This window comes from Equus asinus, chromosome 22 (assembly GCF_041296235.1).
Source record: "Equus asinus isolate D_3611 breed Donkey chromosome 22, EquAss-T2T_v2, whole genome shotgun sequence".
NCBI classification, from domain to species: domain Eukaryota; kingdom Metazoa; phylum Chordata; class Mammalia; order Perissodactyla; family Equidae; genus Equus; species Equus asinus.
In genome coordinates this window covers 53791567-53807172 of record NC_091811.1, presented here as the reverse complement: position 1 = coordinate 53807172, position 15606 = coordinate 53791567, and the positions used below count along the sequence as shown (strand labels likewise).

General features: G+C 53.8%; 1 protein-coding gene across 1 annotated transcript; it reads left to right on the top strand.

The window, feature by feature from the left end:
- The first annotated feature begins 4543 nt into the window (after positions 1–4543).
- Positions 4544–14765, top strand: LOC106835252 (keratin, type II cytoskeletal 75). The gene is made up of 9 exons (XM_014847468.3): positions 4544–5133; positions 5689–5903; positions 6849–6909; positions 7265–7360; positions 8200–8364; positions 10223–10348; positions 10483–10703; positions 12077–12111; positions 14092–14765. Exons 1-9 carry the CDS (start codon positions 4642–4644, stop codon positions 14328–14330), a joined length of 1650 nt encoding a protein of 549 aa, XP_014702954.1. The 5' UTR covers positions 4544–4641; the 3' UTR covers positions 14331–14765.
- The last annotated feature ends 841 nt before the right edge of the window (positions 14766–15606 follow it).

Below are 15606 nucleotides of genomic sequence, written 5' to 3'. Positions count from 1 at the left end.
GGTCCCCGCCTGCCAGGAAGCGCCACAGGGGCTCCCCATTTCCTCCCCCCTCCTCTCCCAGCAGTGCCCCTGTTTGGCAGTTCCTCTTCAGCACCAACCAGAGAGACTCAGGGAAGCACCTCAATCCTGGGAACAAATGAGGCCATTAACATCGTCAGAGGTGACTGGCCAAGACACACTCGGAATCCTTTCTTGTCTAAATCCCTTCAGATGCTCTTTGTGGGGGAGCACGGCAAAGGTCCTTGAGATGCTGGCATCAACCGCCCCCGCCCTCCAAGAGAGCACCCACTGTGCTTCCCAGGCCACAGGGGGCTTTTCTTGCCGGGCTCTATGATATGAGGGATGCTCGAGGCAAACGCGGGTGTCAGAAGGAATTAGGAGCCCCAGCTCGGCCACCACATGGCTGTACGGCCTTTGAGTTCTTGTCCTGGGGTCATCCTCTCTAGGGCTCCTTCAGCCTCTAAAGACAAACTCTGCTCCTTCACTTCACTTCTCTACCCTGACACACCCCGTCGGCACCACATTCTTCTGTGCATAGTCTGTCGTTTTGCGAATCTTTTTAAGACGTGCGTGTCCCCAAGTCGGTACTTTGCACGTGCACATCTGTTGGGTGTGTCTGCAGGACCTGATCAGGGCGGGAGGGGGTTCTCCATCTGGCTTCTCTCAAGCACAGTTTGAACGAAAAGAGCAACCTATTTTGTTGCTAAAATTGACTGAAGGGGACTTGCGGGCTGCCCATCCAGATGCACGAGGCTCTGCACCTGCCCGGCGGATCTGGACCCAAGAGAAACACCTGGCGATGTCGGCAGTGAAGGGAGCAGCTCAGGTGAGATCTGGCCGTGTGCAAGGAGATGGCCCAAGTCCTGAATCTTCGTGGCTTCTTGAGATCAACTGACACGTTTGGTGCCTTTTGGAGAGCAGTTGTTGGCACTGAATGCAGGAAGAAAGGGGGCCGTAAGGTGGAGGCGGGCTGGGTGGTGCCTACTAGAGATGCCAAATATGGAGGAAGTCGCCTGCCCCGGCATGAACAGTCAAGGTTGAAAAGCGTTCCTGGCTGGGATGTCTCAGGTTCCACCACGACAGAATTATCCTGTCTACACTCAGCCCCTAGGAGTCATAAGCTGGGACACCCCGGTTGTGACTGCAACTCCAATGGCCTCAGCTCCCCTTGCACTTTCAGTATAAGCTCCTGGAGGGGGCGGTTGTCTGCTTTGTTCACTGCTGTGTCCCCTGTGCCTGGAGCAGTGAGCCCCTGGCACACAGTCGGGCTAGTAAGTAGTTAGTAACTAAAGGTGGGACTCCTGAGCTAGTAGGAGAGCTCTGTCCAGGAGGGATCTAACGTGTTGAGGGATTGGAGGTGGGTGGCTGGGGCCTGGGTCCTCTGACACTGTGCGCCAGGCCAGCCTGCTCCAGGGGATTGCCTAACCCACTCTGCCCCCATCCAGCCTGTCCCATCCAGCCTTCCCACCTCTCACCTCGGCCTGGTTGGAATCCAAAGCTACTGGTGCGCCCCCTACTCCCTCAGCCGTAGGAGGCCTACCTCCACGCCTTCCCCTCCTCCTCCACCGACCTCCACAGCCCTGGCTGCCACTCCAGCCCAGTGTCCTTGAAATCCACCACAGCCAAGGGCCTCCGTGTCCCTCCGAGGATGGGAGAGACCTCTCTGAGCAGGACAGGCAGAGGACAGGGAAACAGAGAGGTTTGGCACTGCCAGCCTGGGGCACCAGAGCACATTCCATAGCTCTTGAATCCACCACTCCCAAAACCTCAAGAAAATTCCTCCAGACAGACCCAATAACCCTGAGTGGGAGACACTCAGCAGATTTGAAAACAGAAAGGAATACGTAGCTCTTATTGAAATTAGACAACCTGTGTTGGCTGAACTTCTGCAACAGTTCCACGAAGGGTGCCAGGAGACAAGGCTGGGGCCAGGAGAAGCACCCCTGACCCTCAGAGGTAAAGCGACACCCAGAGCACCAGAAAACCAAGCAGGTGGACAAATACACTGACGTGCAAGCCACACACAGGCGTTCACAGGGAACAGGTGTAAGGGGGTTGATACCTGGACACAGTTTATCTCGGAGGGCTTCTTGGGGGAGAGTTCTAGACAGAATTACAAAGGAAGTTAAAATAAAAATAGAAGACCTTCCTTGGCAGAAAGGAAAGAAGAAGGTGTTAGCAGTCTCGAAGCGTTGAGGTTTTAAAGGGGGTGGTGACACAGGCTGTCAGGGAGGCCAGAGAATCCTAGGCATTCATATAGACATCATCCACCAGGGTGAAGGTCACAGAAGAGGGAGTGAAGGAGGAGGAGAGGTGAAAGATTTCTCTATTTCCATCTATCTCACCAAAGTCAGTGAGTGCGACAGTCCAGCTTCAGAAACAAGAGCCCAGGTAGAAAAATTAGAGAGAGGAGGGAGGGAAGGAAGGAAGCGGGCAGCCCCAGACAAGAGGTGAGGGCTGAGAGGAAACAGAATGAGACGGCAATGCCTGGGACCACGGCTCCCGGGAGAGGGTGTGGGAAACGCCTGGCCCCAGCTTGAAGGAGACTGGAGCCAGCTTCCTCACCGAGCCTGATGGGAGAAAGCCGCGGTGGGCCCCACTCCCAAGGGCGTGCCCGCGAAGGCGGTCCCCAGGCCTTGACCCTCCACCAGCCTTTGTTCCATGGAAAACTTCGAAGGGTTTAGTCGGCACGGCTCAGGAAACAAGTGTCCCTTCTTCGGGGAGAAGGATTATCATGCAATGAGTGTAAAACACAAAGACAATTATTCTTCCCACCCCAGCCGCATGCACCACCCTAGCCAGGACACTGGCAACCAGGCGAGAGAGCTCCAGCACTCCTCTTGGCCTGTGTCAACAAAAGCCATGATTCATAGGTTCCCTGTGGAAACTGAGACTCTCAAACAGTCTCTGGATGGAGGAGAGGCCCACCTCCTGGCCTCAGCCCCAAGGAGGAGATAGCTCTGAGAACAGAGAACCACCGGTCCAAGCGCCATTCCAGGCAGGTGAGCATCCGCCAAGCCATTGGTTCCCCATGTGCCTGTGAGGAGAGACCGCGGAAGCCAGCTCTGCCTCTCACTAGCCAGCGATGTTGATCTACTTAGTGTCCCTTTCAGGGCCTCAGTTTCCTCATCCACAAGATGGAGACGAATACATTTCAGCTCCTCTCTCACTCTTCCATCCTTCAAAACTGCAAGAAGCAAAACGTCGCCAGGCGGAAGAAGATCTAACAGTTTCTCTGTCCGGCTGCCCCCACGGGAAAGGCGGGGAGATGAGATGCAGAACCAAGTGGACGAGGAGCTTGTAGATCCATACCAGCTTTAGACTGATGGGGGATGTAGGGCACGGCCCACAAGACGAGGGGAAAAAAGGACTCCTCTACTCAGTGCAACCACTGGAGCTCTTTCCACGAAGGACTCCAGGGTTGGGGTCCCTGGCCCCTAGCAGGTGGGGTGGCTGGTCTGGGACTTCTGGGGTATGGCAGCCTCCCACAGAGTGGGGAGGTAGCACTTTATCGTATACCACCCTTCCCTAAATTACATAACAGGCTTCAGTGCTGCCTTCCCAAGACGATCATGAGCCCACCAGTAAAGGAAAAACGTGTATTGCGCTTCTTTCAAATCCCCACAGGACTTGCCACGGGATGGACACACTGCTGGCGCCTCATTCATACTCGCTTGATGGCATCAGAAGGAGAGAAGATGAAACAAACACTCAGTGCTCACATGTCCCCTGGGCATCACGAAAGTCATTCTCCCACATGAATACTCCTCACCAACCCCACTTCACAGACACCCAAACTGAGACTCAGAGAATTTTCATGACTGGCCCCGGGTCTCACATGGCAGGGCTGGGATCGAGACCCCTGTCCTCCCACCCTCATGGCTTCTCCCCACAGACAGAGGGCCTGTCTTGAGAGTCACGTGAGATTGGAGGAGACAGGACATACATGCGCACACACCCACATGCATGCACATGCTCCTGCTCCAGAAAATCAGTGTCACCACAGAGATGGAAATGTAAGAGTCAGAGAAAGGGGCAACCAAAACTGGATGGATTCCTAAGGAAGATGAGCTAAAGCAGGATTTTCAAGATCTGGAGGGACAGCGTGGGGGGCAGGGGACTGGGCAGTCACTGCCAAGAACACGCTCCAGAATAGGAAGCTCATCCAAGGAGCAGGAAGGGGCAGGAAACAGGGAATCGCAGTCTCTTGTGTTGACACAAGATGTTTGGACAGGAGAGAGTCGGTCCCAGGCCTAAGAAAGCGGCGTAGAAATGAGGCAGTGTTTTTCGAGTCCATTATAAGACGCAAGATTAGGACATGACTGAAAGCAATTAACGTGCTTCTCATTCGTCTGGTGATCAAGTTGCAACTAGAAATGTGTTTCCACATGGGGGAGGGGGGGAGGGGGTGCTGGGGAACCAACCAGCAGCTTTCATCATTTACAGAGGGGAGGTGAGTGTGAGCTCAGGTTTGGCGAATGCCTAGGGGATGCCATCAGAGGCCTCCATTAGCAGTGCCCGCCCCTCCTTGAGGCCCATAAAAGCAGAGGGGCCTGGGGCTCCCCAGATGCCCTGTCCTCTCTATCCGCCTTCTCACGCACCCACCTCAGGAGCTCTTCTCGCCAGCCTTTCTCAGCCACCATGTCCAGGCAGTCCACCATCACCTTCCAGACCAGCGGCCGCAGGGGCTTCAGCACTGCCTCGGCCACCACCCTAGCCACCGGACGCTCCCGTTTCAGCTCCGTCTCCACGACCCGCTCCACAGGAGGCAGTGGAGGGCTGGGAAGGATCAGTGGCGCTGGCACCAGCTTTGGAAGCCGCAGCCTCTACAACCTGGGGGGGACCAAGCGGGTCTCCATGAGTGGGTGTGGCAGCAACTTCCGAAGTGGCTTTGGTGGCAGGGCAAGCGGCGGGTTTGGGGTCAGCGGTGGATTTGGCTACGGGGGTGGGGTCGGAGGGGGCTATGGGGGCTCTGGCTTCCCCTCCTCTGGAGGCATCCAAGAGGTCACCGTCAACCAGAGTCTCCTGACCCCTCTCAACCTGCAAATCGACCCCACCATCCAGCGGGTACGGAAAGAAGAGCGGGAGCAGATCAAGACCCTCAACAACAAGTTCGCCTCCTTCATCGACAAGGTGAGCCGGGAGCTGCCTCTCCTCCATTGGGTTAGGGCGGCATGAACTCTTGGAGAGGCCCTGGCCCAGAGGGCGAGCAGTAGTAACGCAGTGGCCTCCCTGTGGGGAAGCTCATCTGCTCGATAAGTACCTCCCAGGGGCTGAAGCGTTTTCCAGCTTGTCCCACAAGACATTGTGGAAATTTCCCCTCATCCTCCTCGGGAGCCATGCAGCCCGGGTCAGTCAACACCAAGGGAAGAGTTAAGTTCTTCTCCACAGGAGTTTCCTCTGAGCAACCTGACCTACCCCAGAGCAGGCATTGTCGAGACACTCAACCCAACAGCAGAGGCTCCCCACAGAGGCCTCCAAGCCCCACCACACTAGCTCTATGGAAACCCCCAAGAGTTCCAAGGTAGCTTCAAGGGCTTTCCCATTCTGAGCTGGAGTTGTCAATACGATAGTGGACAGATGGGTGTCAGGTGAAAAGTATATTTTTCTTCTCTCCCTTATTCACTGGAGCATCTGGCTCTGCCTCCCTAGTTTCTCAAGATTTCATTCTCTTCTTCCCCCTTCCAGGTGCGCTTCCTGGAGCAGCAGAACAAGGTCCTGGAGACAAAGTGGAGCCTCCTACAGGAGCAGGGCTCCAAGACGGTGAGGCAGAACCTGGAGCCCTTATTCGACACCTACATCAATGACCTCCGCCGGCAGCTGGACAGCATCACCTCCGAGAGGGGGAGGCTCGACGCCGAGCTGAGGAACATGCAGGACGTCGTGGAGGATTTCAAAGTCAGGTGAGTGGGAAACGGGCAGACACATAGTCTGGTGACACACAGTCCTCCCAGGGCTCCTTTTAACGAGGACCAGAGAGATGCAAAGGACCCAATGCAATGTCATCGGGAGGTTTGGAGCCTGCCATCGTTATCCCGTAAGAGGAAGACAGCGTGGTGTGGGTGACAAAGGGACCCTCATCTCATGCCTCACCATTAACAAGAAGCCTATTCTTTGTCTGCCTCCATGACTGCAAAGGGATATCTGTATCATCTAACAAAAGCTTGCTACTCTGGGAAGTATAATATGATTTCACGTTCAGCATGTTATTTAAGTCTCTGGATGTGGGCTGTATTGCTGAGATGGCTTACATTTCCAGGATGTGCACTAGAGTACAAACAAGACAGTCTGGTCCTCCTCGGGGAGGCGAGCTTTGTGCATCATCTGGGCTGCAGAGCTGAGACATCCAGTGGAAACCCCTTAACTGGCTGACCCTTGGTTTCTTCGTTTGGGTTCCACCTAGCTACAAAAAACACACTGCTCAATGGCTGCCCTGAGGTTCAGAGAAAATATATCAAAATCTACTGGGAATAGTGTCCTGATGGATAGTTTACCCCACTGTTCAAGCAGGCGCTTGGGGCAGCAAAATTTTTTTAAGATTGGAATTGTGCATCTCTAAGATAGAGTTGCATAAGTACATATTTCTATTCTTGTAAGTTCCACGCTCACCTTCTAGTCTTACAAAAGAAAGAAGAAAAAAACTTCTGGCAGAAGAAATGATTCCTCTTTTATAGAGGGGGAGATAGAGGTTAAGTGAATCACTCAAAGTCACACGCAGGTCAGGGAAGAGCTGAGAAGGATCTGAGGTCTCTTAAGTCTTCCTGCAGTCCAGTCCATCCTCCTCAGCCTGGGAAGAGTTCAATCGAACCCTTGCTCAACCACACGCCCCCTCTCCTCTGTGCTTACAGGTACGAGGATGAAATTAACAAGCGCACGGCTGCTGAGAATGAGTTTGTGGCCCTGAAGAAGGTGGGTGGAAATGTCTCTCAAAGGAGAAGATCCAAAGCTGAATCTTGGAGTGTGGGGTGACCTGACCCTGAGGCCACCCAAGAAATGTGGCATCAACCTTGAGAGTATCTAGAGAGCTTAAACCTGTCAAAATGCTCCCTCGGTGTTTACGGTCCCACTGACCCTGTTGGCGTTTCTGTAAGACGGGGAACTCAAGCCCCCAGTCCCCAGCAGTCATCCACTCCCGACTGCAGTCCCCAGACACAGAGTTGGCTGAAATCCAACCTAGAAGGGCCAGGGAGGAGCTGCCCAGCTTCTTTTGGACTCACTGCTTGGGGTCAGGGTCTCAGAGGAGCATCCTGTGCTGTCGTTCCAGGACGTGGACGCCGCCTACATGAACAAGGTGGAGCTGGAGGCCAAGGTCAACTGTCTGACCGACGAGATCAACTGCTTCCAGACTCTCTTTGAGACAGTAAGAGCCTGCGAATGCTCGTGTCCCTCCTAGGTCTGGAGCCTGGGAAGGAAAGGGTGCTGCAAAGAGTGCCATCCACGCAGGGCCCCTACCTGACATCGCGTCCCAGATACTCCCAGCTGGGGGTTGGAGGGTCCTAGGAGAACCACTTGAAATCTTGCCACAGTAAACCCTACCCCAGCTCTGAGGCTTCTCCTCCCCCACCGTGGCCTAGCAAGGAGGGAGAGCTGATTCCCAAATTCCAGGTCACTGGGTAACAGTCCCAAGGAATCGAGAGTCACCTCTCCCTTCCCTCTCCTGGAAAAGATCAAAAAGGCACGCTCCCCCTCGGCTCATTGGTCAGGGCGCGTCGTGCCCTCTGAAGATGCCTCGTTCTGGGCACTGCCACACTGAAGGCAGAGAGCCGGGTCTGTGGAAAGGGAGAGAGAGGTAGGGAGTGGTGACGTCATGCTGTGTGGGAGGGCAACAGGGTCCTAAAAACCACACGATCCTGAAGAAATATTTTGTGCTGGCATAGGAATCGACATATGTCGTATTCAAGTCGATGTAATTTGGATCAGAGCACTTTTTCCCATCCTTCCCACTCAGGGAAAGCACAGAGATGGGAGTCTTGGGAAGGACACTGGGGGACACACTCCCGTCACACTGATCTATGACCCAGGAACTTCTCAGGGATTGGCATGAGACCCCCTAAATGGTTGGGAGTGCCCAGGGAAGAGCTAGAAGAATCCTTGCCAGGGATGCCAAAGGGATTCCTGACCTAGATGGCTAGTCAACCGTGTGATTTCAAGATCCCTTCTCTTTATGCCTCGGTGACGCTGAGTTTACTGGCTCTGCAGGAGCTGTCCCAGATGCAGACACGCATCTCAGACACATCTGTGGTCCTCTCCATGGACAACAACCGCAGCCTGGACCTGGACAGCATCATCGCCGAGGTCAAGGCCCAGTACGAGGACATCGCAAACCGCAGCCGGGCAGAGGCGGAGTCCTGGTATCAGACCAAGGTGGGTGTGGGCACCCCCGTGATAGGTTCCAAGGCTAGTGCTCTCTGAAGCCCCAAATCACCATTTAACCATTCGCTACATGCCTCAGGAAACATGCAAGCATTTCCATTTCTTGCATCTTGGCCGAAGCATCTTTGATGCTGTGAAAACTTAGCTTGAAATGCATGTGGAAATCCAACCGTACATACTAATACATGGCCACATGATCTGGGGTGCTCAGGACAGCCACAGTGCCTGTGGCATTTATGATCTGGTTGGGAGCTGGGTGAGACTCCAAAACAACCAAGAAACAGCCACACAGCTATTTCTAAAGGGCTTATTTATTCAATGTGTGTTTACTGAGCTCCCGCTGGACGCCAAGCAGGGTTCAGAGTCGTAAATAAACAAACTGCGAACAGAGACTCCAAGGTCTGGGAGGCCATGAAGTAAATAGACAATCATGGGAGGGAAAAAGACAGCATTACTAAAAACCTTCCAAGAAGAGGTGGGGTTTTGGTCCATTTTGGAAGCAGCAGGGGACAAAAGATTGCCAAGGAGGGGGGAGGTGTTAAGGCTGAGCAGGCAGCCCTTCGGGGCTCGAAGGCAGAAGTGAGCACTTTGCCAAGCAAGAGAGTTTGTATCAGGAAGAGTGAGGAGCGGATGACCATAGAGAGCTGCTGTCCACAGGCGCAGATGGCCAGGAGCCCTGGCTCTGGAGGGTGCGGGCAACTGGAGAGTCCAGCCCCTGGGATCACCTCCCTGCCACATCCAGACCCTTCTCAGGGCAGCTGCTCCCCTGCAAGCTGGCTTCCAACCCTTGTCCTGCTCTGTGCACTGCCTTAGTCCCCACCACTGCAGTGTGGGTGTCAGGGGCCAGGGTGACCAGTGCAGAGCAGCCCCTTGACCCCCAGGTGGAGTGCTTGAAGTTTATAGGGAATGATTCCTTTTGCTGGCAAGGCTGTTGCTCCCTTTAACCATGTGCATCTAGAAATACAGAACCTGAACTAGTCCACACTTTCAAAACCGGGCACATCTTCACTCCGGCGGGCGCTCTGCTTCCACTGGGAGAGGTGTAGGTGTACTCCGTCTGCGGGAGGAGACAGGCTGCATTTATTTCTCCTAAATGAGTGTATCTTGGATATGCGCCATTAGACAAAGAGCTCCCTGAGATAGAGGATTCTGTTATGAAGTCTTCAGAGCTGTGTCCCTCGGCTCCATCCAACGCCGTGTCCTTGCATCTCCTCCCTGTTGCCCCGGCCCTGGGGTCTGGAGGGCTACCGAAATTCATGGTCACAATTGGTCTGGAGGTATGCCCTGTGATCAGGAACTCCTCAGGGACAGTGATCAAGTCACCTCTCCCTCCTAGAGCTCACCATGTCCTTCCTGCCCCACACAGGCCGTTTCCTCTGCCTGGAATATTCTCTCCCCGAGCCGGTCACTTAGATCATTCCTTCCATCTTCAGAGCACAGCTGGAGCACCTCCATCTCTGGAAGGACACCCATGACCCCACCCCCCCAATTCCATATTTGAGTCAGATTCCTTTATTACACTCTCGTAGGACCCTTTTCGTTTCCTAAGAGGTGCTATCTTGGTTTGGAACTATAAATTTGATAATATGCTAATTCGATTAATGTCTATCTCCCTCCAATAAACTGCAACAAGGAGTCTGATTATGCTTTTCATGATTTTCCCAGAGTCTAGTACATGCCTGGCAAGTAGATGTGCTCAAGAAATGTCACCCGAATAAATGAGCAAGTGTAGGCGTGAATGATTGTGCGTGGATATGCCTGCTGTGGCACCAAGGGCCAGGCTGTGTGCACAGGGAGTGCCCAGGTCAGGCGTTTGATGCGGGGACTGGGTCTGCTCTGGTTCTCTCAGTACGAAGAGCTGCAGGTCACGGCAGGCAGACACGGCGATGATCTCCGAAACACCAAACAAGAGATCTCCGAGATGAACCGAATGATCCAGAGGCTGAGAGCTGAGGTCGACAGCGTCAAGAAGCAGGTAAAGTCATGCCAGGGTCATGAGCTGCTCACACACTCATTACTCTGGGTCATTCTGCCATGCTTACAGGCCTCAAGGAGCACCACACCTCCAAGGGCGCCCATAAGGCTCCTGGCTTCCTCCTCTCCCTGCAGTGTTCCAGCCTGCAGACGGCCATCGCCGATGGAGAGCAGCGTGGAGAACTGGCCCTCAAGGACGCACGGGCCAAGCTGGTGGAGCTGGAGGAGGCCCTGCAGAAGGCCAAGCAGGACATGGCCCGGTTGCTGCGGGAGTACCAGGAGCTGATGAACGTCAAGCTGGCCCTGGACGTGGAGATCGCCACCTACAGGAAGCTGCTGGAGGGCGAAGAGTGCAGGTGAGGGCAGAGGCGCTGACTCCATCCTGGCTCCCTGGGCTCAGATTGCTGCAGCCCCCTCATCATCTGGAAAAGGGAGCAAGATGCAGGTGGAACTGGGCTATGACAAAGTACACAGAGCAATTTCTTTCCAGGCTAGTAAATCATTATCAGATTCCCATATTTGAGGTATAACTACTTTTAGCACCCCATGGAAATCCAGGACCTGATCAGGTCTAAGTAATCAAGTTCTATCAAAGGAGATGTTTGGTTACATAGCAGGACTGGAATGTGGTATGAAAGGCTCTGGACTGAGAATAAACTGCCCTAGGATGGGGGCTTACAGGTCTGCCACTAACCAGCGCCGTCACCTTAGGAAAGTCAGTATCCTCTCTCCAGCCCTCAATTTCTTCAACAATGGAATAAAGAAGCCAGGTCACATGATCCCCAACCTCAATGGGAGCTTTGAGCTCTGCCAATTACCCGCTGTATGACCGAGGGCAAATTACTTAGCCTCTCCACTCCTCAGTGTCCTCATCTGTAAAATGGGTATAAGCACAGTTTCTATCTCACATGTTTTTAAGAGGGTTGAAATAATGGAATATACGTGAAGCTCTTAAACTAACGCATGTTACCCAAGTGTCCATCAAATGTTAGCTATCCTTCAGTTTAGGGGCCAAAGACATGGGTTTTGGAGTCAAATGAATCTGGCTTCAAATCCAGCTTTGTGATCACGGGCAAGTTAATTAACCCCTCTGAGATTCAATTTTCCCATCTGTAAAACTGGGACAATAATACCTACCTAGTGGGGTTGTTGAGAGAATTAAGTGGCACAAATGTAGGGAACAGGTCCTCAATAAATGTTAGCTCTTATTAAGGTTCTAGGTATGTGTTTATGAACGAATGCCAGTTCTGTCCTCAAGATGCTAAAACAAAATTACTCTAGTTGCTTCCACAAGAATAGACCGATTATTGCTATTGTTACATTTATGACTCAGAGTCTCTCCACACCTGTAATAACTCAGCGCTGCCCAGTGCATGACAACAGTCCATTGTTGACAGAACCCTTCTTGTTCTAGAACAAGCCCTGGCTTTCCAACTGAGACCGGCGTACGATTCCTTTAATTTTCCTAAGCTGTCTACCTACTTTAAATCAAAACTTCCAAGATTACAGGTTTTACTCCTATGAACCTCAAACTCCATATTATTTCAGTCATTAGATTATTATTTTTAATACTACTAGTATTTAAATATTTCAACCTCCATTACTCCTGCAATAAAAATAATAACGGGTTTTTAAGTGAATTTAAAACAGTTACAAAAATGTCATTTCAAAGGCCCGCAAGCTGCTGGACGCAATAGTAACCTTCTTTCTCCCCCGTCCTCCCAATCAGGTTGAGCGGAGAGGGCGTTTCTCCAGTCAACATCTGTGAGTATGACAGCCCCCTGTGCCATTTGGAGTGTATGTGGTTGGCGGGCTGGGAAGGTGGTGGGCAAGCCAGAGGGTGGAGAGCACACATGGGGCCTTGGAGGGGATCCCACTGGTAAGGTTCATTTTGAGAAGCTTTGAGGTTTTGGATTCTTTAAAAAGAGAGCCATATGGGAAAGAGTATTTAATGTCACCATTCTGACCTCTTTGCAAGAGAGAGCACCACAGAGGGGCCGTGGGAGGTTTGCTGTAACCCTTCTGCATGGGTTTAGAAGACCCATGAGCCACACCTCCCGCCACCCAGGATGCCACACCTTTCTTGCTGGGGCTGCAAGTCCAGCTCAGAGATGAGCGTTCAGTGTCGACAGGATTTATGAAAACTCCCGGTCGGCCTTCAACCTTTGGAGGGAGGCTTCTCAGTGGACACAAGAGCATGGCCGACAGGCCAGCCCCTTCCCAGGACAGTGTGGGGAGAAGCCCCACTGCTTGCTAACTCTCAGAGCATCACTGCAGAAAGTCACCAAGGGTTTGCAAGGCAGCGAGGGCACCATGAGACACAGCAGTGGGGGCAGCTGCTGGAAACGGGTGAGGAGTCAGCAAGCTGGCCCAGCCCCGAGCCAGTAAGAGCAGAAGTCGTCACTCAGAGCTCAGCGCTGGCATCATGAGGCCGACAGAAAGGACTTTGCAACTTACGCTCTACAAGGAAGCTTGGTTTTCTCAGCACAGGCTTCATAATAGCAATGGCTACATTAACTGAGGGTTCCAGAAGGCGAAGGCCTCTGAACCACCCCGGTGTGGTGTCCTCCTTCACTGATATCCCTGTCTAGTGGCTCCAGAGATCCTCACAGCTAATTTTGGGAATAGATAGTATAAATTCTACAGTTTCCTTTCTCTTAAAGCACCTAGAAGTCAGTACTCGCTCCCTAGGCTGCTGCAGCAAAGGACCACACCCTGGGCGCCTGAACACAGCAGCAACGTCTTGTCTCCCAGTTCTGGCGGCTAGACATCCAAAATCGAGGTGTCGGCAGGGCCATGCTCCCTCTGGGACCTGCAGGGGACAGTCCTTCCCTGCCTCTTCACAGCATTGGTGGCAGCTGTCCGTCCTCGAGGCCCTCGCATTGCATCACTGCAATCTGCCCTGTGATCACGTGGCCCTGTCCCCGCGTGTGTCTTCACGTGACAGTGTCCATCTTCCTCTAGGGCGCCAGTCACACCGGCTCAGGGCCCACCCTAATGGCTTTACCTTAACTTAATTACATCGGCAAGATCTTGTTTCTAAATAAGGTCCCATTCACAGGTATTGGGGGTCAGGTCTTCAACGTACTTTTTCGAGGACACAGTTCATCCCATAAAAGAGTCGCTTTCTCATTTTTATTTTCCTTCTGAAAAGCCCATCTAGGGTACTAGATGTTTAAGATGATGGGTGGTGATAAAAATTAGGAAAAGAGCAGATGGAAGGGGAGAAAAGGCATCATCTATCACTTGGTCTATTAATATTCCAGCCTCCCTCTGGGATTCAGAGTGCGGAGGCTGGGGGACACCAAGGGAAGCAATATGTGCCCTGCTATGAGCTTTCAGAAGGAAGGGAGACACCAGAGCCAGGCCCACAGAGGGAGATGGGGACAGAGCAGCAGGGGAAAGGGTGACAGGATGAAAAGGGAAGGCAGGTGGACCAGAAGAGCTTCCTGAAGGAGAGAGTCCCCAGGAAGTTCTGGAAGGAAAAGAGAGGCACCCAGTAGCAGAGGGGAGGCAAGAAGCCATTCCAGACTGGGAGAATGACGGCACTACAGCACAGGGAAAACCAGGCTGGGACAGAGGACAGTGACCTCACCAAGTGGGTGGGAAAATTGAGAAGAGGCAAACAGCTGCCCGACAAGACCATCCTGGCCCCACGCCACGGCCATCAGGGCCCAGGCCCTGACACCACGGGCATCTTCTGTCCTGCCCTAAATTCTGACCACGTCTCCTCTCTTCCGGCAGCCGTGGTCACCTCCACCGTTTCCAGTGGCTATGGCGGCAGCAGTGGCATTGGAGGTGGAAGCCTGGGTCTCAGCGGGGGCAGCGGCTACTCCTTCACCACCAGCGGCGGGCACGGCCTGGGGGCGGGCCTGGGGGGCTCCGGCTTCAGTGCCAGCAGCAGCCGGGGCCCCGGGGGCAGTGGTTCCAGCGTCAAGTTCGTCTCCACTACCTCCTCCAGCCGGAAGAGCTACAAGCACTGAGTACAGCTGCCTGCTCCCTCACCCCTGCCCTGAAGCCAGCTCTGCCCGCTGACCTGGCCTGTCTGCATCACCCTGGACACCTGGGTCCTTCCCCGTCTTCTGCCTCCACAAGGCCCACCTGTGCTGCTGGGAAGCCTGGGGTCCTGGCTAAACCCCATCCCCACCTAAACCAGCCTCTGCCCTCCTGACCGTTCCTGACACCCTCTCTGTGCCAAGCCCGCTGTCTTTCAAGATTCACATTCAGCTTGTCTTGTGGGGACTCTCCCCTTGGCTTCTCCTCCTCACTCCAGATGCACAGGTGGGGAGCCTGTGTCTCCCATCTCACTGCCAGGTCGGCAGCCCGCCTGTCTCACGGTGCTTATAAGCTGTCTGCTGGGAGTGAGGGCTCCCCTCTTCCCTCCCTGGAATGTGTCAATTAAACGCATGTGTAATGTGTTTGGTGTCCGGCCCTCTGTTTGGAGGGGTGATGTTGCACAGAGAAATTCTTCTTCTCCTGGTCTCCTCCCAGCACAGGGCCCCACACAAGGAGAGCTCAGAGCACGTCAGACCTACCCCCTCCCTCAGAGCTAAGAAGGCGGGACTGGGAGATGAGAGGGACCCGAGGGCAGACTGCCAGCCGTCCTCCCTCCTGGAGCTTCTGCCCACTTCCTCCTACCTCTCTGTAGGATGCCTTCTTTGAGGAGCCCAAGGCCCTAGGCAGAATCTCTGCCCAGCCTCCCCACTCCATATGTCATGCAGGTTGACGCCGTCCCCTCCCAACGCCAGACTGTGTTCCGAGGACACTGACGCAGGGTGGGCGGCCCAGCCCTCCTCCAGAAAAGGGGCCGATTGTTCCCTGGCAGCTTCAAACTTGCAGACCTAAGCAGAGAAATAACAGGCCAGGAGAGGAGTTAAAAGTCAGCCCTGGGGGCAACGCTTGCGCCAAGCAGAGGAGCCATTTAGGCCCATAATTGCAGGCAACAGTGAGACACCCAGGGAGCTCCCATGTTCCTGAGTCCACAGTCTCCAGAACCCCTCCCGTAAGGCCTGAGCCCCAGGCGGTGCCCCGGAGGGCCTGGAGGGAGTGAGTTCAGTGCTCAGGACCAGGCTCGCAACTGGTGGGAACCAGGGATCTGAAACACAATTGTCCAGGGTGAAGGAGTGGGAAGTTAAGTGGCAGGGAAGGCACGGGCCATGAACCAGGACGAGAGAAGATGAGGGTAAAGCCAGGAGCTAAAATTTGGAAGGGTTGGGAGAGAGAGGATGGCAGGAAAGAGAGAAATGACACTGGGGACAA

Bases quoted from the DNA above. Each gene is read 5' to 3' on its own strand.
- LOC106835252 (XM_014847468.3), top strand. From the start codon at position 4,642: ATGTCCAGGCAGTCCACCATCACCTTCCAGACCAGCGGCCGCAGGGGC. The intron at 7,361-8,199 runs GTAAGAGCCTGC...CTGGCTCTGCAG, and splicing joins TCCAGACTCTCTTTGAGACA to GAGCTGTCCCAGATGCAGAC. The intron at 8,365-10,222 runs GTGGGTGTGGGC...TGGTTCTCTCAG, and splicing joins AGTCCTGGTATCAGACCAAG to TACGAAGAGCTGCAGGTCAC.